The sequence below is a fragment of the Oncorhynchus masou genome, unplaced genomic scaffold (assembly GCF_036934945.1).
Source record: "Oncorhynchus masou masou isolate Uvic2021 unplaced genomic scaffold, UVic_Omas_1.1 unplaced_scaffold_1258, whole genome shotgun sequence".
NCBI classification, from domain to species: domain Eukaryota; kingdom Metazoa; phylum Chordata; class Actinopteri; order Salmoniformes; family Salmonidae; genus Oncorhynchus; species Oncorhynchus masou.
This window is the reverse complement of record NW_027002406.1, coordinates 132,016-153,235: the sequence shown is the minus strand read 5'-3', so window position 1 is coordinate 153,235 and position 21,220 is coordinate 132,016. Positions and strand designations below refer to the sequence as shown.

Here is a 21,220-nt window from a genome sequence, read left to right as displayed (position 1 = left end):
CTCTCTCCTTTCTCTTTTGTCTTCCCCCCTCTCTCTCCTTTCCTTTCTCTTTGTATCCCCCCCTCTCTCTCTCCTTTCCTTTCTCTCTTTGTCTTCCCCCCCCTCTCTCCTTTCCTTTCTCTTTTGTCTTCCCCCCTCTCTCTCTCCTTTCCTTTCTCTCTTTGTCTTCCCCCCCCTCTCTCCTTTCCTTTCTCTCTTTGTCTCCCCCTCTCTCTCTCCTTTCCTTTCTCTCTTTGTCTTCCCCCTCTCTCTCTCCTTTCCTTTCTCTTTTTTGTCTTCCCCCTCTCTCTCCTTTCCTTTCTCTCTTTGTCTTCCCCCTCTCTCTCCTTTCTCTCTTTGTCTTCCCCCTCTCTCTCCTTTCTCTCTTTGTCTTCCCCCTCCTCCTTTCCTTTCTCTCTTTGTCTTGCCCCCTCTCTCTCCTTTCTCTCTTTGTCTTCCCCCTCTCTCCTTTCCTTTCTCTCTTTGTCTTCCCCCTCTCTCTCTCCTTTCCTTTCTCTCTTTGTCTTCCCCCTCTCTCTCTCCTTTCTCTCTTTGTCTTCCCCCTCTCTCTCCTTTCCTTTCTCTCTTTGTATCCCCCCCTCTCTCTCTCCTTTCCTTTCTCTCTTGTATCCCCCCCTCTCTCTCTCCTTTCCTTTCTCTCTTTGTCTTCCCCCTCTCCTTTCCTTTCTCTCTTTGTCTTCCCCCTCTCTCTCTCCTTTCCTTTCTCTCTTTGTCTTCCCCCCCCTCTCTCTCTCCTTTCCTTTCTCTCTTGTCTTCCCCTCTCTCTCTCTCCTTTCCTTTCTCTCTTTGTCTTCCCCCTCTCTCTCTCCTTTCCTTTCTCTTTTTGTCTTCCCCCCTCTCTCTCCTTTCTCTCTTGTCTTCCCCCTCTCTCTCCTTTCTCTCTTGTCTTCCCCCTCTCTCTCCTTTCTCTCTTTGTCTTCCCCCTCTCTCTCCTTTCTCTCTTTGTCTTCCCCCCTCTCTCCTTTCCTTTCTCTCTTTGTCTCCCCCCTCTCTCTCTCCTTTCCTTTCTCTCTTTGTCTTCCCCCCTCTCTCTCTCCTTTCCTTTCTCTCTTTGTCTTCCCCCTCTCTCTCTCCTTTCCTTTCTCTCTTTGTCTTCCCCCTCTCTCTCTCCTTTCCTTTCTCTCTTTGTCTTCCCCCTCTCTCTCTCTCCTTTCCTTTCTCTCTTTGTCTTCCCCCTCTCTCTCTCCTTTCCTTTCTCTTTTTTGTCTTCCCCTCTCTCTCCTTTCTCTCTTTGTCTTCCCCCTCTCTCTCCTTTCTCTCTTTGTCTTCCCCCCCTCTCTCTCCTTTCTCTCTTTGTCTTCCCCCTCTCTCTCCTTTCTCTCTTGTCTTCCCCCCTCTCTCTCCTTTCCTTTCTCTCTTTGTCTTCCCCCCCCTCTCTCTCTCCTTTCCTTTATCTCTTTGTCTTCCCCCCTCTCTCTCTCCTTTCCTTTCTCTTTTGTATCCCCCCCCTCTCTCTCCTTTCCTTTCTCTCTTTGTCTTCCCCCCTCTCTCTCTCCTTTCCTTTCTCTCTTGTCTTCCCCCTCTCTCCTTTCCTTTCTCTCTTTGTCTTCCCCCCTCTCTCTCCTTTCTCTTTTGTCTTCCCCCCCTCTCTCTCCCTTTCCTTTCTCTCTTTGTCTTCCCCCTCTCTCTCTCCTTTCCTTTCTCTCTTTGTCTTCCCCCCTCTCTCTCTCCTTTCCTTTCTCTCTTTGTCTTCCCCCCTCTCTCTCTCCTTTCCTTTCTCACTTTGTCTTCCCACCCCCTCTCTCCTTTCCTTTCTCTCTTTGTCTTCCCCCCTCTCTCCCTTTCTCTCTTTGTCTCCCCCCCTCTCTCTCCTTTCTCTCTTTTGTCTTCCCCCTCTCTCTCCTTTCCTTTCTCTCTTTGTCTCCCCCCTCTCTCTCCTTTCCTTTCTCACTTTGTCTTCCCACCCCTCTCTCTCCTTTCCTTTCTCTTTTGTCTTCCCCCCCCTCTCTCTCCTTTCTCTCTTTGTCTCCCCCTCTCTCTCCTTTCTCTCTTTGTCTTCCCCCCTCTCTCTCTCTCCTTTCCTTTCTCTCTTTGTCTCCACCCCTCTCTCTCCTTTCCTTTCTCTCTTTGTCTTCCCCCCTCTCTCCCTTTCCTTTCTCTCTTTGTCTCCCCCTCTCTCCTTTCTCTCTTGTCTTCCCCCCTCTCTCTCCTTTCCTTTCTCTCTTTGTCTCCCCCTCTCTCCTTTCCTTTCTCTCTTGTCTTCCCCCTCTCTCTCTCCTTTCACTCTTTGTCTTCCCCCCTCTCTCCTTTCCTTTCTCTCTTGTATCCCCCTCTCTCTCTCCTCTTTCCTTTCTCTCTTGTATCCCCCTCTCTCTCTCTCCTCCTTCCTTTCTCTCTTTGTCTTCCCCCTCTCTCTCTCCTTTCCTTTCTCTCTTGTCTTCCCCCCTCTCTCTCTCCTTTCCTATCTCTCTTTGTCTTCCCCTCTCTCTCCTTTCCTTTCTCTTTTGTCTTCCCCCTCTCTCTCTCCTTTCCTTTCTCTCTTGTCTTCCCCCCTCTCTCTCTCCTTTCCTTTCTCTTTGTCTTCCCCCTCTCTCTCTCCTTTCCTTTCTCTCTTTGTCTCCCCCTCTCTCTCTCCTTTCTCTCTTGTCTTCCCCCCCTCTCTCCTTTCCTTTCTCTTTTTGTCTTCCCCCCTCTCTCTCCTTTCCTATCTCTTTTGTCTTCCCCCCTCTCTCTCCTTTCCTTTCTCTTTGTCTTCCCCCCTCTCTCTCTCCTTTCCTTTCTCTTTTGTCTCCCCCTCTCTCTCTCCTTTCTCTCTTTGTCTTCCCCCTCTCTCCTTTCCTTTCTCTCTTTGTTGCCCCCTCTCTCTCTCCTTTCTCTCTTTGTCTTCCCCTCTCTCTCTCCTTTCCTTTCTCTCTTTGTCTTCCCCCCCTCTCTCTCTCTCCTTTCCTTTCTCTCTTTGTCTTCCCCCTCTCTCCTTTCCTTTCTCTCTTTGTCTCCCCCTCTCTCTCTCTTTCTTTTCTCTCTTTGTCTTCCCCCCTCTCTCCTTTCCTTTCTCTCTTGTCTCCCCCTCTCTCTCTCCTTTCCTTTCTCTTTGTCTTCCCCCTCTCTCTCTCCTTTCCTTTCTCTTTTGTCTTCCCCCTCTCTCCTTTCCTTTCTCTCTTTGTCTCCCCCTCTCTCTCTCCCTTTCCTTTCTCTCTTTGTCTTCCCCCCTCTCTCTCCTTTCTCTCTTTGTCTTCCCCCCTCTCTCTCTCCTTTCCTTTCTCTTGTCTTCCCCCCTCTCTCTCCTTTCCTTTCTCTTGTATCCCCCTCTCTCTCTCCTTCCTTTCTCTTGTCTTCCCCCTCTCTCTCTCCTTTCCTTTCTCTTTTGTATCCCCCCCTCTCTCTCTCCTTTCCTTCCTCTCTTTGTCTTCCCCCCTCTCTCTCTCCTTTCCTTTCTCTCTTTGTCTCCCCCTCTCTCTCTCTTTCTCTCTTTGTCTTCCCCCCTCTCTCCTTTCCTTTCTCTCTTTTGCCCCCTTCTCTCCTTTCTCTGTCTTCCCCCTCTCTCTCTCCTTTCCTTTCTCTCTTGTCTTCCCCCCCCTCTCTCTCCCTTTCCTTTCTCTTGTCTTCCCCCCCTCTCTCTCTCCTTTCCTTTCTCTCTTTGTCTCCCCCTCTCTCCTTTCTCTCTTTGTCTTCCCCCTCTCTCTCCTTTCCTTTCTCTCTTTGTCTCCCCCTCTCTCTCTCCTTTCCTTTCTCTCTTTGTCTTCCCCCTCTCTCTCTCCTTTCCTTTCTCTCTTTGTCTTCCCCCTCTCTCTCCTTTCCTTTCTCTCTTTGTCTCCCCCCTCTCTCTCCTTTCCTTTCTCTCTTTGTCTTCCCCCCTCTCTCTCCTTTCTCTCTTTGTCTTCCCCCCTCTCTCTCCTTTCCTTTCTCTTTTCCCTCTTCCCCCTCTCTCTCCTTTCCTTTCTCTCTTTGTATCCCCCTCTCTCTCTCCTTTCCTTTCTCTCTTTGTCTTCCCCCCTCTCTCCTTTCCTTTCTCTCTTTGTATCCCCCCTCTCTCTCTCCTTTCCTTTCTCTCTTTGTCTCCCCCTCTCTCTCTCCTTTCTCTCTTTGTCTTTCCCCCCTCTCTCTCTCCTTTCCTTTCTCTCTTTGTCTTCCCCCCTCTCTCTCCCTTTCCTATCTCTCTTTGTCTTCCCCCTCTCTCTCTCCTTTCCTTTCTCTCTTTGTCTTCCCCCCCCTCTCTCTCCCTTTCCTTTCTCTCTTTGTCTCCCCCTCTCTCTCCTTTCTCTCTTTGTCTTCCCCCCTCTCTCTTTCCTTTCTCTCTTTGTTGCCCCCCTCTCTCTCTCCTTTCTCTCTTTGTCTTCCCCCTCTCTCTCTTTCCTTTCCTTTCTCTTTTGTCTTCCCCCCCCTCTCTCTCTCCTTTCCTTTCTCTCTTGTCTTCCCCCTCTCTCTCCTTTCCTTTCTCTCTTTGTCTCCCCCTCTCTCTCTCCTTTCTCTCTTTGTCTTCCCCCTCTCTCTCCTTTCCTTTCTCTTTTGTCTCCCCCTCTCTCTCTCCCTTTCCTTTCTCTTTTGTCTTCCCCCTCTCTCTCTCCTTTCCTTTCTCTCTTTGTCTTCCCCCTCTCTCTCCTTTCCTTTCTCTCTTTGTCTCCCCCTCTCTCTCTCCTTTCCTTTCTCTCTTTGTCTTCCCCCTCTCTCCTCCTTTCTCTCTTTGTCTTCCCCCTCTCTCTCTCCTTTCCTTTCTCTCTTTGTCTTCCCCCTCTCTCTCTCTTTCCTTTCTCTTTTGTATCCCCCTCTCTCTCTCCTTTCCTTTCTCTTTGTCTTCCCCCCTCTCTCTCCTTTCCTTTCTCTCTTTGTCTCCCCCTCTCTCTCCCTTTCCTTTCTCTCTTTGTCTTCCCCCTCTCTCCTTTCCTTTCTCTTTTGTCTCCCCCTCTCTCTCTCCTTTCCTTTCTCTCTTTGTCTCCCCCTCTCTCTCTCCTTTCTCTCTTTGTCTTCCCCCTCTCTCTCCTTTCCTTTCTCTCTTTGTCTCCCCCTCTCTCTCTCCTTTCCTTTCTCTCTTTGTCTTCCCCCTCTCTCTCTCCTTTCCTTTCTCTCTTGTCTTCCCCCTCTCTCTCCTTTCCTTTCTCTCTTTGTCTCCCCCTCTCTCTCTCCTTTCCTTTCTCTCTTTGTCTTCCCCCTCTCCTTTCCTTTCTCTTGTCTTCCCCTCTCTCCTTTCCTTTCTCTCTTTGTCTTCCCCCCTCTCTCTCCTTTCCTTTCTCTCTTGTCTTCCCCCTCTCTCTCTCCTTTCCTTTCTCTCTTTGTCTTCCCCCCTCTCTCTCCCTTTCCTTTCTCTTTGTCTCCCCCCTCTCTCCTTTCCTTTCTCTCTTTGTCTCCCCCTCCCTCCCTTTCCTTTCTCTCTTTGTCTTCCCCCCCTTTCCTTTCTCTTTTGTCTTCCCCCTCTCTCTCTCCCTTTCCTTTCTCTCTTTGTCTTCCCCCCTCTCTCTCCCTTTCCTTTCTCTCTTTGTATCCCCCTCTCTCTCTCCTTTCCTTTCTCTCTTTGTCTTCCCCCCTCTCTCTCCTTTCCTTTCTCTCTTTGTCTTCCCCCCTCTCTCTCTCTTTCCTTTCTCTCTTTGTCTTCCCCCTCTCTCTCCTTTCCTTTCTCTCTTTGTCTCCCCCTCTCTCTCTCCTTTCCTTTCTCTCTTTGTCTTCCCCCTCTCTCTCCCTTTCTCTCTTTGTCTTCCCCCCTCTCTCTCTCCTTTCCTTTCTCTCTTTGTCTTCCCCCCCTCTCTCTCCTTTCCTTTCTCTTTTGTATCCCCCTCTCTCTCTCCTTTCCTTTCTTTCTTTGTCTTCCCCCTCTCTCTCCTTTCCTTTCTCTCTTTGTCTCCCCCTCTCTCTCTCCTTTCCTTTCTCTCTTTGTCTTCCCCCTCTCTCTCCTTTCCTTTCTCTCTTTGTCTCCCCCTCTCTCTCTCCTTTCCTTTCTCTCTTTGTCTCCCCCTCTCTCTCTCCTTTCTCTCTTTGTCTTCCCCCTCTCTCTCCTTTCCTTTCTCTCTTTTGTCTCCCCCTCTCTCTCTCCTTTCCTTTCTCTCTTTGTCTTCCCCCTCTCTCTCCTTTCCTTTCTCTCTTTGTCTCCCCCTCTCTCTCTCCTTTCCTTTCTCTCTTTGTCTTCCCCCTCTCTCTCCCTTTCCTTTCTCTCTTTGTCTTCCCCCTCTCTCTCTCCTTTCCTTTCTCTCTTTGTCTTCCCCCTCTCTCTCCTTTCCTTTCTCTTTGTCTTCCCCCTCTCTCTCTCCTTTCCTTTCTCTCTTTGTCTTCCCCCCTCTCTCTCCTTTCCTTTCTCTCTTTGTCTCCCCCTCTCTCTCTCCTTTCCTTTCTCTCTTTGTCTCCCCCCTCTCTCTCTCCTTTCCTTTCTCTCTTTGTCTTCCCCCTCTCTATCTCCTTTCTCTCTTTGTCTTCCCCCCTCTCTCTCCTTTCCTTTCTCTTTTGTCTTCCCCCTCTCTCTCCTTTCCTTTCTCTCTTTGTATCCCCCTCTCTCTCTCCTTTCCTTTCTCTCTTGTCTTCCCCCCCTCTCTCTCCTTTCCTTTCTCTCTTTGTCTTCCCCCTCTCTCTCTCCTTTCCTTTCTCTCTTTGTCTTCCCCCCTCTCTCTCCTTTCCTTTCTCTCTTTGTCTCCCCCTCTCTCTCTCCTTTCCTTTCTCTCTTTGTCTTCCCCCCTCTCTCTCCTTTCTCTCTTTGTCTTCCCCCCTCTCTCTCCTTTCCTTTCTCTCTTTGTCTTCCCCCCTCTCTCTCCTTTCCTTTCTCTCTTTGTATCCCCCTCTCTCTCTCCTTTCCTTTCTCTCTTTGTCTTCCCCCTCTCTCTCCTTTCCTTTCTCTCTTTGTCTCCCCCTCTCTCTCTCTTTCCTTTCTCTCTTTGTCTTCCCCCCTCTCTCTCCTTTCCTTTCTCTCTTTGTCTCCCCCTCTCTCTCTCCTTTCCTTTCTCTCTTTGTCTCCCCCCTCTCTCTCTCCTTTCTCTCTTTGTCTTCCCCCCTCTCTCTCCTTTCCTTTCTCTCTTTGTCTCCCCCCTCTCTCTCTCCTTTCCTTTCTCTCTTTGTCTTCCCCCTCTCTCTCCTTTCCTTTCTCTCTTTGTCTTCCCCCCTCTCTCTCCTTTCCTTTCTCTCTTTGTCTCCCCCCTCTCTCTCTCCTTTCCTTTCTCTCTTTGTCTTCCCCCTCTCTCTCCTTTCTCTCTTTGTCTTCCCCCTCTCTCTCTCCTTTCCTTTCTCTCTTTGTCTTCCCCCTCTCTCTCCTTTCCTTTCTCTCTTTGTCTCCCCCTCTCCTTTCCTTTCTCTCTTGTATCCCCCTCTCTCTCTCTCTTTCCTTTCTCTCTTTGTCTTCCCCTCTCTCTCCTTTCCTTTCTCTCTTTGTCTCCCCCTCTCTCTCTCCTTTCCTTTCTCTCTTTGTCTTCCCCCTCTCTCTCCTTTCCTTTCTCTCTTTGTCTCCCCCTCTCTCTCTCCTTTCCTTTCTCTCTTTGTCTCCCCCTCTCTCTCTTTCCTTTCTCTCTTTGTCTTCCCCCTCTCTCTCCTTTCCTTTCTCTCTTTGTCTCCCCCTCTCTCTCTCCTTTCCTTTCTCTCTTTGTCTTCCCCTCTCTCTCTCCTTTCCTTTCTCTCTTTGTCTTCCCCCTCTCTCCTTTCCTTTCTCTTTTGTCTCCCCCTCTCTCTCTCCTTTCCTTTCTCTTTTGTCTTCCCCCTCTCTCTCCTTTCCTTTCTCTCTTTGTCTTCCCCCTCTCTCTCTCCTTTCCTTTCTCTCTTTGTCTTCCCCCTCTCTCTCCTTTCCTTTCTCTTTGTCTTCCCCCTCTTCTCCTCCTTTCCCCTTTGTCTTCCCCCTCTCTCTCCTTTCCTTTCTCTCTTTGTCTCCCCCTCTCTCTCCTTTCCTTTCTCTCTTTGTCTCCCCCTCTCTCTCTCCTTTCCTTTCTCTCTTTGTCTTCCCCCCTCTCTCTCCTTTCTCTCTTTGTCTTCCCCCCTCTCTCTCTCTTGTCTTTCCTTTCTCTCTTTGTCTTCCCCCTCTCTCTCCTTTCCTTTCTCTCTTTGTATCCCCCTCTCTCTCTCCTTTCCTTTCTCTCTTTGTCTTCCCCCTCTCTCTCCTTTCCTTTCTCTCTTTGTCTTCCCCCTCTCTCTCTCCTTTCCTTTCTCTCTTTGTCTTCCCCCCTCTCTCTCCTTTCCTTTCTCTCTTGTCTCCCCCTCTCTCTCTCCTTTCCTTTCTCTCTTTGTCTTCCCCCTCTCCTTTCCTTTCTCTCTTTGTCTTCCCCCTCTCTCTCTCCTTTCCTTTCTCTCTTTGTCTTCCCCCTCTCTCTCTCCTTTCCTTTCTCTCTTTGTATCCCCCTCTCTCTCTCCTTTCCTTTCTCTCTTTGTCTTCCCCCTCTCTCTCCTTTCCTTTCTTTGTCTCTTCTCTCTCCTTTCCTTTCCCTTTGTCTTCTCTCTCTCCTTTCCTTTCTCTCTTTGTCTCCCCCTCTCTCTCTCTTTCCTTTCTCTCTTTGTCTCCCCCTCTCTCTCCTTTCTCTTTGTCTTCCCCCCTCTCTCTCCTTTCCTTTCTCTTTTGTCTCCCCCTCTCTCTCTCCTTTCCTTTCTCTCTTTGTCTTCCCCCTCTCTCTCTCCTTTCCTTTCTCTCTTGTCTTCCCCCTCTCTCTCCTTTCCTTTCTCTCTTTGTCTCCCCCTCTCTCTCTCCTTTCCTTTCTCTCTTTGTCTTCCCCCTCTCTCTCCTTTCCTTTCTCTCTTTGTCTTCCCCCTCTCTCTCTCCTTTCCTTTCTCTCTTTGTCTTCCCCCTCTCTCTCCTTTCCTTTCTCTCTTTGTCTTCCCCCTCTCTCTCTCCTTTCCTTTCTCTTTTGTCTTCCCCCTCTCTCTCCTTTCCTTTCTCTCTTTGTCTCCCCCTCTCTATCTCCTTTCCTTTCTCTCTTTGTCTCCCCCTCTCTCTCCTCCTTTCCTTTCTCTCTTTGTCTTCCCCCCATCTCTCTCCTTTCTCTCTTTGTCTTCCCCCCTCTCTCTCTCCTTTCCTTTCTCTCTTTGTCTTCCCCCCTCTCTCTCCTTTCCTTTCTCTCTTTGTATCCCCCCTCTCTCTCTCCTTTCCTTTCTCTCTTTGTCTTCCCCCCTCTCTCTCCTTTCCTTTCTCTCTTGTCTTCCCCCTCTCTCTCTCTCCTTTCCTTTCTCTCTTTGTCTTCCCCCCCTCTCTCTCCTTTCCTTTCTCTCTTTGTCTCCCCCTCTCTCTCCTTTCCTTTCTCTCTTTGTCTTCCCCCCCCCCTCTCTCTCTCCTTTCTCTCTTTGTCTTCCCCCCTCTCTCTCCTTTCCTTTCTCTTTTGTCTTCCCCCCTCTCTCCCTTTCCTTTCTCTCTTTGTATCCCCCCTCTCTCTCTCCTTTCCTTTCTCTCTTTGTCTTCCCCCTCTCTCTCCTTTCCTTTCTCTCTTTGTCTCCCCCTCTCTCCTTTCCTTTCTCTCTTTGTCTTCCCCCTCTCTCTCCTTTCCTTTCTCTCTTTGTCTCCCCCTCTCTCTCTCCTTTCCTTTCTCTCTTTGTCTCCCCCTCTCTCTCTCTCTTTCTCTCTTTGTCTTCCCCCTCTCTCTCCTTTCCTTTCTCTCTCTTGTCTCCCCCATCTCTCTCTCTCTTTCCTTTCTCTCTTTGTCTTCCCCCTCTCTCTCTCCTTTCCTTTCTCTCTTTGTCTTCCCCCCTCTCTCTCCTTTCCTTTCTCTCTTTGTCTCCCCCTCTCTCTCTCTCTTTCCTTTCTCTCTTTGTCTTCCCCCTCTCTCTCCTTTCTCTCTTTGTCTTCCCCCTCTCTCTCTCCCTTTCCTTTCTCTCTTTGTCTTCCCCCTCTCTCTCCTTTCCTTTCTCTCTTTGTATCCCCCCTCTCTCTCTCCTTTCCTTTCTATCTTTGTATTCCCCCCTCTCTCTTTCTCCATTTATCTCTCTATTCACAGGAGATTTGAGATCTGTTCCAATATTAAAACCAGACCTTGCCTCTATTCCTTCCGTATGCCTTAACGTGCTCCGTCTGGATCTGTCTGGAATTAGTTCTATCTCATCGCTCACTGATATTATAGGAGCACAGTTGATTGACTGTTAGGAAGGTATACAGTAGTAATGTGCTGTGTGGTTCTTGACAACATGGCAGGTTGTATTCAGCTCTGTGTGGTTAGTGACAACATGGCAGGTTGTGTTCACCTCTGTGTGGTTAGTGACAACATGGCAGGTTGTGTACAGCTCTGTGTGGTTAGTGACAGCATGGCAGGTTGTGTTCACCTCTGTGTGGTTAGTGACAACATGGCAGGTTGTGTTCAGCTCTGTGTGGTTAGTGACAGCATGGCAGGTTGTGTTCACCTCTGTGATGTTAGTGACAGCATGGCAGGTTGTGTTCACCTCTGTGTGGTTAGTGACAGCATGGCAGGTTGTGTTGACCTCTGTGTGGTTAGTGACATGGCAGGTTGTGTTCAGCTCTGTGTGGTTAGTGATAGCATGGCAGGTTGTGTTCAGCTCTGTGTGGTTAGTGACAACATGGCAGGTTGTGTTCACCTCTGTGTGGTTAGTGACAGCATGGCATAATAACCATTATGTTGTCGACCCTGTGTTCTACTGTGTGTGTGTGTGTGTGTGTTTCTCTCTGGGTCTATTTCAAGTGACAATGGAGTGTTGTAAGTTAGCAATTAATGTAATTTAAAGACTTCAGTCTTTGTAACATTCAGCTAATAAATATCTAATAATGATTAGTTTTACACTTCATGACAGGTTAATATTGAGGAGACTCTATTTTCTGTCCAGATATGTGACTGGGTAACAACAACACCCTGGTTAAATCAATGACCTAGTGTCTTATTTAACCTTTATTTAACCAGGCAAGTCACTTAAGAACAAATTCTTATTTTCAATGACGGCATGAGGAACAGTGGGTTAACTGGTCTAGGAACAGTGGGTTAACTGGTCTAGGAACAGTGGGTTAACTGGTCTAGGAACAGTGGGTTAACTGCCTGTTCAGGGGCAGAACGACAGATGTGTACCTTGTCAGCTCGGGGGTTTGAACTTGCAACTTACTATTCCAACGTGTAACCACTAGGCTACCCTGCCGCCCCTCCACTCTAACCACTAGCTACCCTGCCGCCTAACTCTAACCACTAAAGCTACCCTGCCGTCTCCACTCTAACCACTAGGCTACCCTAAATCCATCTAACCACTAGGCTACCCTGCCGCCCCTCCACTCTAACCACTAGGCTACCCTTGCCGCCCCTCCACTTTCTAACCACTATACCCTGCCGCCCCTCCACTCTAACCACTAGGCTACCCTGCCGCCCCTCCACTCTAACCACTAGGCTACCCTGTGTCTTCCACTTAACCACTAGGCTACCCTGCCGCCCCCTCCACTCTAACCACTAGGCTTACCCTGCCGCCCCTCCCTAACCACTAGGCTACCCTGCCGCCTCCACTCTAACCACTAGGCTACCCTGCCGTCCAGGAACCACTAGGCTACCCTGCCGCCCCTCCACTCTAACCACTAGGCTACCCTGCCGCCCCTCCACTCTAACCACTAGGCTACCCTGTCAGCCCCTCCACTCTAACCACTAGGCCACCCTGCCGCCCCACTCTAACCACTAGGCCACCCTGCCGCCTCTACACTCTAACCACTAGGCTACCTGCCGCCCCTCCACTCTAACCACTAGGCTACCCTGCCGCCCCTACACTCTAACCACTAGGCTACCTGCCGCCCCTCCACTCTAACCACTAGGCCACCCTGCCGCCCCTCCACTCTAACCACTAGACTACCCTGCCGCCCCTCCACTCTAACCACTAGGCTACCCTGCCGCCTCTACACTCTAACCACTAGACTACCCTGCCGCCCCTCCACTCTAACCACTAGGCTACCCTGCCGCCCCTACACTCTAACCACTAGGCTACCTGCCGCCCCTCCACTCTAACCACTAGGCCACCCTGCCGCCCCTCCACTCTAACCACTAGACTACCCTGCCGCCCCTCCACTCTAACCACTAGGCCACCCTGCCGCCCCTCCACTCTAACCACTAGGCCACCCTGCCGCCCCTCCACTCTAACCACTAGGCCACCCTGCCGCCCCTCCACTCTAACCACTAGGCTACCTGCCGCCCCTCCACTCTAACCACTAGACTACCCTGCCGCCCCTCCACTCTAACCACTAGGCTACCCTGCCGCCCTACACTCTAACCACTAGGCTACCTGCCGCCCCTCCACTCTAACCACTAGGCCACCCTGCCGCCCCTCCACTCTAACCACTAGACTACCCTGCCGCCCTCCACTCTAACCACTAGGCTACCCTGCCACCCCTACACTCTAACCACTAGGCTACCCTGCCGCCCTCCACTCTAACCACTAGGCTACCCTGCCCCTCCACTCTAACCACTAGACTACCCTGCCAGCCCCTCCACTCTAACCACTAGGCTACCCTGCCGCCCCAGTGTATAATAAGGAGGGTGGTATTTGTTGGGGGGTTTGATGTTTTAGCCAATACTTCTGATCATCTTCCACATAGCAGGGTTTTAAAAAGGGTCTTTCAGTCCCATCCAGTTGTTTAGCTCAGGAATCAGCAGTCATACGACTCTGGTACATATTTGGTTATAATCCCATTATTGGATGAGTGTTTCTGTGGTCCTTATTCCTGGACATTATTACGTGAAGTCATCTAGCCTGGAAAGGAGAACCCTCGTTAATCTCCTTCTGTAATTGGGATGCAGAGACACATTATCCCTGATCTGTTTCCAATATAACACAATTCTGAGAAATTATTATAATTTTTTTACATTTCTTCTTGTTTTAGCATTTATTTTCAAAATGAAAGAAAATACAAATCTGTACATCCTTTTTGTCATTCAGCTCCGGCTAGTGAAGACCAGGGCTCATAGGGCTCTGATCTAAAGTAGTGCACTCTGGAGGGAATAGGGTGCCATTTGAGCTGCAGGTAAAGTACTGCCTCTGTCCCTGCCAGACAGACAGAGACAGAGGAAGGAAATCCCTGGAAGGAGAGATTTGAGGAATTAGAATGTAGAATGCAGGAGCAGCTAGAGAACATCTAGAAGGCAGAGTTCCAGAACCTTTAGTTCTATTGTCCTCTGTTCTGATTCTGACTGACTGGGTCACGTACAGATCAGTGGCCCAGGATATCGGACTGCAGGAGCCACAGATCATGTTAAATACACAGGAATGGTGTGTGTGTGTGTGTGTGTGTGTGTGTGTGTGTGTGTGTGTGTGTGTGTGTGTGTGTGTGTGTGTGTGTGTGTGTGTGTTTGTTTGTTTGTTTGTGTGTGCCTAAACTGGCTGCTTCAAGATGTTTCAGCTGCTGAAAACATTTTTCAAAAAGAGGTTTCATCCGATGTGGCAGAGTCTCGATTACATTTACAATGGCAAAAAGACACCTTTGGAAAATAATTGCAATAATGAAGTTGATGAATGGACACCATTAGTCTCGTGTGTGCCAGTTCACTCTGTCTTTGGCTTCAAAGATGTTAACATTAGAGGCCCAACTGTTCTACCAGAGAACTCTGTTCTTCCATAGAACTCTCTTCTTCCATAGAATGATGTTCTTCCATAGAACACTGTTCTTCCATAGAACTCTGTTCTTCCATAGAACTCTGTTCTTCCATAGATCTGTTCTTCCATAGAACACTGTTCTACTCTGTTCTTCCATGGAATAATGTTCTTCCATAGAATGTTCTTCCATTAGAACGGTTCTTCCATAGAACTCTGTTCTTCCATAGAACTCTGTTCTTCCATAGAACTCTGTTCTTCCATAGAATGATTCTGTTCTTCCATAGAACACTGTTCTTCCATAGAACTCTGTTCTAACAGAGAAGTCTATTTAAACAGATATTTCTGTTTGAACGGTTGTGTTCAGTAGGTTGTGGTATGTTCAGATAGAAATGTATTAAAAGAAGAGACATGCCTCTCTGACATGTAGACCAAGGAATCAGTCTGGTAGGACCATGTTGTGCTCTATAAATTATCTTCATATCTGTATTCAACAGTATGTTGCATCTCTGATTGTGAAGGTTGATTTTTAATTGTTGTTGTTGATTGTTGTTGTCTCTCCAGATGGCCAGAAACAGGAAGTGAGTGTTGGAGGCTCTGCGTCTAGACAGTGTTTCTATGATCTGACCCCTAACAGCCAGTATAAGATCAGCGTTTCCACCCAGCTACAGGACATGGAGGGGCCCGCCGTCACCACCATCACTACAACACGTAGGTACCAACTGACCTCAACCCTCACAACACGTAGGTACCAACTGACCTCAACCCTCTCATCACAGACACAACACGTAGGTACCAACTGACCTCAACACTCTCATCACGGACACAACACGTAGGTACCAACTGACCTCAACCCTCTCATCACGGACACAACACGTAGGTACCAACTGACCTCAACCCTCTCATCACGGACACAACACGTAGGTACCAACTGACCTCAACCCTCTCATCACGGACACAACACGTAGGTACCAACTGACCTCAACCCTCTCATCACAGACACAACACGTAGGTACCAACTGACCTCAACACTCTCATCACGGACACAACACGTAGGTACCAACTGACCTCAACCCTCTCATCACGGACACAACACGTAGGTACCAACTGGCCTCAACCCTCACAACACGGACACAACACGTAGGTACCAACTGACCTCAACCCTCTCATCACGGACACAACACGTAGGTACCAACTGACCTCAACCCTCTCATCACGGACACAACACGTAGGTACCAACTGACCTCAACACTCTCATCACGGACACAACACGTAGGTACCAACTGACCTCAACACTCTCATCACGGACACAACACGTAGGTACCAACTGACCTCAACACTCTCATCACGGACACAACACGTAGGTACCAACTGACCTCAACACTCTCATCACGGACACAACACGTAGGTACCAACTGACCTCAACCCTCTCATCACGGACACAACACGTAGGTACCAACTGACCTCAACCCTCTCATCACAGACACAACACGTAGGTACCAACTGACCTAAAACACTCTCATCACGGACACAACACGTAGGTACCAACTGACCTCAACACTCTCATCACGGACACAACACGTAGGTACCAACTGACCTCAACCCTCTCATCATGGACACAACACGTAGGTACCAACTGACCTCAACCCTCTCATCACGGACACAACACGTAGGTACCAACTGACCTCAACCCTCTCATCACGGACACAACACGTAGGTACCAACTGACCTCAACCCTCTCATCACGGACACAACACGTAGGTACCAACTGACCTCAACACTCTCATCACGGACACAACACGTAGGTACCAACTGACCTCAACCCTCTCATCACGGACACAACACGTAGGTACCAACTGACCTCAACCCTCTCATCACGGACACAACACGTAGGTACCAACTGACCTCAACCCTCTCATCACAGACACAACACGTAGGTACCAACTGACCTCAACCCTCTCATCACGGACACAACACGTAGGTACCAACTGACCTCAACCCTCTCATCACAGACACAACACGTAGGTACCAACTGACCTCAACCCTCTCATCACGGACACAACACGTAGGTACCAACTGACCTCAACCCTCTCATCACGGACACAACACGTAGGTACCAACTGACCTCAAAATCTCTCATCACAGACAGAATGACCAGCTATGAACATTGGATTGGATGTATCGGCAGTAGAAATGAAGATGACCTGTCATACTGTATGTTACACATTGAAACAGCAGAGTCAACGATGGTGAGGCTGAAAGCAGTGGGAAACCATAGAACCGATCATTCCAGGGTTGCTCCAGGCCATGCAAAAGCCCCCCCTCCAGATAACAGCCTTGATCCCATTACCTTTAATGGCTGTTGTGGCTTACGACTGACTGGCCTGTAGATCAGCTCAGCTCAGTGAAGACAAAGCATTGCTTTCTCTCGTTTTGTCTGGTAAATGAAACCTTCCCCCCAGAGCTGCTCTCTGCCTGTGTGGCTGAGCACCAGCCACAACTCATTTCACCTCCCTTTAGGGTACGTCTCAAATGGTGGCCTGTTCCCTACGTTTACAGCGGGGATAGGGTGTCATTTAGGACACGGCGTCAGTCCCTCACAGCACGACTGTCCCTTAGAAACAACAATAGTAGGCTAATGATGCAGGCCATTGGCAAGGCAATGAGGTGGGGAGAACTGGTCTGTTTAGGGGACAGGAGATGCTCACTCGCTGCCAGGGATACAGATAGCTGCTCTCCCCCCAGGAGGAGGTTACACTGCTGCTGCTGCTGCTGCTATCACTCATCACAGAAAAACCTCCCTGGCTTATCCAAAAGAGAGGCATTGTTTGGGGACAGCATGGGAGAGGTAGGTGGATACTGGTACAGTGGGGCAAAAAACAAGTTGATAACAAGTTCAAACAAGTGCCATTAATACAGGCAACGAGTGGAGGACAGGGGATTCTCTTAAAGAAGAAGTTACAGGTCTGTGAGAGACAGAAATCGTGCTTGTTTGTAGGTGACCAAATACTTATTTTCCACCATAATTTGCAAATAAATTCATTAAAAATCCTAGGATGTGATTTTCTGGATTTTTTTCTTCTCATTTTGTCTGTCATAGTTGAAATGTACCTATGATGAAAATTACAGGCCTCTCTCATCTTTTTAAGTGGGAGAACTTGCACAATTGGTGGCTGACTAAATACTTTTTTGCCCCACTGTAGGTGTGTGTGGATAGAGAGGTATGATGGATGTACCGTGATGATTTATGTGCTTGTCTCTGTTTTCTAGTCCCCGCCCCCACCCAGCCACCAACACCAGCCCCCACGTCACCCCCCCTACCGACCATACCGCCCGCCAAGGAAGGTAAGAGAGAAGAACTGCCACTGTGTGTCCGCAACACACACACACACACAAACACGCACACGCACGCACACAAACACACACACACACAAACACGCGCGTACGCACGCACGCACACACACACACACACACACACACACACACACACACACACACACACACACACACACACACACACACACACACACACACACACACACACACACACACACACACACACACACACACACACACACACACCTTCCTCTCCCCTGCTGTCCCCACCACAGTGTGACCTTTCTCAAACCCTCACTACATCTCTGATGACAGTTCACCTTTACTTCAGCACACTGAGGTTCCACAGATAAATAAAAATATATCTCGCTTTTATACCAAATGAACCACATTATACAATCACCAAACAAGTACTGGTACTTAGTGCTATTTATTCAGCTGAGGAAGAGTTTTTGGAGGTAAATACAACTTTAGAAGTCTTCTTTCTTGAGGGGTATCCAGTATCTTATCAACTTTTTAAGTCTTCTTTCTTGAGGAGTATCCAGTATCTTATCAACTTTTTAAGTCTTTCTTGAGGGGTATCCAGTATTTTATCCACTTTTTAAGTCTTCTTTCTTGAGGGGTATCCAGTATCTTATCAACTTTTTAAGTCTTCTTTCTTGAGGGGTATCCAGTATCTTATCAACTTTTTAAGTCTTCTTTCTTGAGGGGTATCCAGTATCTTATCAACTTTTTAAGTCTTCTTTCTTGATGGGTATCTAGTATCTTATCAACTTTTTAAGTCTTCTTTCTTGAGGGGTATCCAGGATCTTATCAACTTTTTAAGTCTTCTTTCTTGAGGGGTATCCAGTATCTTATCAACTTTTTAAGTCTTCTTTCTTGAGGGGTATCCAGTATCTTATCAACTTTTTAAGTCTTCTTTCTTGAGGGGTATCCAGTATCTTATCAACTTTTTAAGTCTTCTTTCTTGGGGATCATCCAGTATCTTATCAACTTTTTAAGTCTTCTTTCTTGAGGGGTATCCAGTATCTTATCAACTTTTTAAGTCTTCTTTCTTGAGGGGTATCCAGTATCTTATCAACTTTTTAAGTCTTCTTTCTTGGGGATTATCCAGTATCTTATCAAACATTTGCAGTGCGGCTCAGACAAGCAGCAGCTCCAGTCTGTGCATATTTACACAGCATCTGCATGCATTACTTATTACATTAGCTGAGGCTTTGCTTCCTCCCTCCTCTACTGACCTTCATATACACACTACCAAATACCATAGGCAGACAGTCCCCTGAGGGTTTAAGTCCTGGTCCATTTTTAGGTGAACTGCAATCATCAGATTTGTGATAAGTATAAGTTCTTCACAGGTTGAAATAAATGAGAAATAAGAAGGTTTTTACAGCACCGTAATAGACTGAAAACATCTTCAGCTTTTATCAATGTATTCTCAGCAAAGTCCTCAAGGTCGTTTTTCCAGCGGGGATTAGTTGAATATTGCATTTTGGATATTATCTCTAGCTCCTAATAATAGTAGAAGTCAGAAGTACTCAACTTCTTCTCAATCGCATTGGAGGAGAAGGTTCAATAGGCGGGACCTTGGATCTTCTCCAATGCATTTTGTGAATGAGGCGAGGATAGAGCGTGGGAGGAATCGATTAAATCGATGAAAGACAAATTGAGAAAGAGCCTTGCACACTTCTATCCCCCCATGGTGCACTGCTGCCTGGCTGTGTATCAAGCCTTCCTCCCATCCTGTCGATACTTCCTGTCCGGTTTGATTAGAACCCTGCCATAACAACCTTCCCTTAAGAACTCTCCCACCATTCAAAGAACTCTGCTATAATTCTAAGCACTTCAGACTGAACACATTTGTCCCAGAGGTTTGTACCAGTCAATTTGTTATAATTCTAACTCTCTGGCTTGTTTAAACAAAGATCAAACAGGCCAGACATTTCTCTTGCCATCCCTCTACACTCTTAGAAAAAAGGACCTGTCTTTGTTCCTCAAATTGTAGCCCAGTGTTTCTCAACCCTCTTTGTACCAGGCACCGATAAGCTATGGTCCTTCTTGTGCCAAGGACCGGCAAGCTATGGTCCTTCTTGTGCCAAGGACCGGCAAGCTATGGTCCTTCAAATCAAATCATCAAATCAAATTTTATTTGTCACATACACATGGTTAGCAGATGTTAATGCGAGCGTAGCGAAATGCTTGTGCTTCCAGTTCCGACAATGCAGTAATAACCAACAAGTAATCTAACTAACAATTCCAAAACTAATTTCTTATACACAGTGTAAGGGGATAAAGAATATGTACATAAATACATGAATGAGTGATGGTACAGAGCAGCATAGGCAAGATACAGTAGATGGTATCGAGTACAGTATAAACATATGAGATGAGTATGTAAACAAAGTGGCATAGTTAAAGTGGCTAGTGATACATGTATTACATAAGGATGCAGTAGATGATAGAGTACAGTATATACGTATACATATGAGATGAATAATGTAGGGTTTAAAGTGGCTAGTGATACATGTATTACATCAAGATGGCAAGATGCAGTAGATGGTATAGAGTACAGTATATACATATGAGATGAGTAATGTAGGGTATGTAAACATTATATTAAGTGGCATTGTTTAAAGTGGCTAGTGATACATTTTTTACGTCCATTTTTCCATCATTAAAGTGGCTGGAGTTGAGTCAGTATGTTGGCAGCAGCAACTCAATGTTAGTGGTGGCTGTTTAACAGTCTGATGGCCTTGAGATAGAAGCTGTTTTTCAGTCTCTCGGTCCCTGCTTTGATGCACCTGTACTGACCTCGCCTTCTGGATGATAACGGGGTGAACAGGCAGTGGCTCGGGTGGGTGTTGTCCTTGATGATCTTTGTGGCCTTCCTGTAACATCGGGTGGTGTAGGTGTCCTGGAGGGCAGGTAGTTTGCTCCCGGTGATATGTTGTGCAGACCTCACTACCCTCTGGAGAGCCTTACGGTTGTGGGCAGAGCAGTTGCCGTACCAGGCGGTGATGCAGCCCGCCAGGATGCTCTCGATTGTGCATCTGTAGAAGTTTGTGAGTGCTTTTGGTGACAAGCCACATTTTTTCAGCCTCCTGAGGTTGAAGAGGTGCTGCTGCGCCTTCTTCACGATGCTGTCTGTGTGAGTGGACCAATTCAGTTTGTCTGTGATGTGTATGCCGAGGAACTTAAAACTTACTACCCTCTCCACTACTGTTCCATCGATGTGGATAGGGGGGTGTTTCCTCTGCTGTTTCCTGAAGTCCACAATCATCTCCTTAGTTTTGTTGACGTTGAGTGTGAGGTTATTGTCCTGACACCACACTCCGAGGGCCCTCACCTCCTCCCTGTAGGCCATCTCGTTGTTGTTGGTAATCAAGCCTACCACTGTTGTGTCGTCCGCAAACTTGATGATTGAGTTGGAGGCGTGCGTTGCCGCGCAGTCGTGGGTGAACAGGGAGTACAGGAGAGGGCTCAGAACGCACCCTTGTGGGGCCCCAGTGTTGAGGATCAGCGGGGTGGAGATGTTGTTGCCCACCCTCACCACCTGGGGGCGGCCCGTCAGGAAGTCCAGTACCCAGTTGCACAGGGCGGGGTCGAGACCCAGGGTCTCGAGCTTGATGACGAGCTTGGAGGGTACTATGGTGTTAAATGCCGAGCTGTAGTCGATGAACAGCATTCTCACATATATTCCTCTTGTTCAGATGGGTTAGGGCAGTGTGGTTGAGATTGCGTCATCTGTGGACCTATTTGGGCGGTAAGCAAATTGGAGTGGGTCTAGGGTGTCAGGTAGGGTGGAGGTGATATGGTCCTTGTCTAGTCTCTCAAAGCACTTCATGATGACGGAAGTGAGTGCTACGGGGCGGTAGTCGTTTAGCTCAGTTACCTTAGCTTTCTTGGGAACAGGAACAATGGTGGCCCTCTTGAAGCATGTGGGAACAGCAGACTGGTATAGGGATTGATTGAATATGTCCTTCTTGTGCCAAGGACCGGCAAGCTATGGTCCTTCTTGTGCCAAGGACCGGCAAGCTATGGTCCTTCTTGTGCCAAGGACCGGCAAGCTATGGTCCTTCTTGTGCCAAGGACCGGCAAGCTATGGTCCTTCTTGTGCCAAGGACCGGCAAGCTATACTTCTTCCTAGCATTAGAGAACGGGCTCAATCACCGTCAGCTTACTGTCTGAGAGACGGGCCAGCTCTAGCCGTTCCTCACATTCTGAGAGACAAGCCAGCTCTAGCCGTTCCTCACATTCTGAGAGACAGGCCAGCTTTAGCCGTTCCTCACATTCTGAGCGACCGGCCAGCTCTAGCCGTTCCTTACATTCTGAGAGACGGGCCAGCTCTAGCCGTTCCTCACATTCCGAGAGACGGGCCAGCTCTAGCCGTTCCTCACATTCCGAGAGACCGGCCAGCTTTAGCCGTTCCTTACATTCTGAGAGACCGGCCAGCTCTAGCCGTTCCTTACATTCTGGGAGACCGGCCAGCTCTAGTCGTTCCTCA

General features: G+C 48.4%; 1 protein-coding gene across 1 annotated transcript in view; it reads left to right on the top strand.

The window, feature by feature from the left end:
- The window catches only part of LOC135530113 (collagen alpha-1(XIV) chain-like), a 151,077-nt gene that overhangs the window by 24,012 nt on the left and 105,845 nt on the right, over positions 1-21,220 (top strand). Inside the window, exons 8-9 of the mRNA XM_064958500.1 lie at positions 13,945-14,091; positions 16,651-16,725. Coding sequence (XP_064814572.1) covers positions 13,945-14,091; positions 16,651-16,725 — 222 coding nt within the window. The remainder of the gene's footprint in view (positions 1-13,944; positions 14,092-16,650; positions 16,726-21,220) is intronic.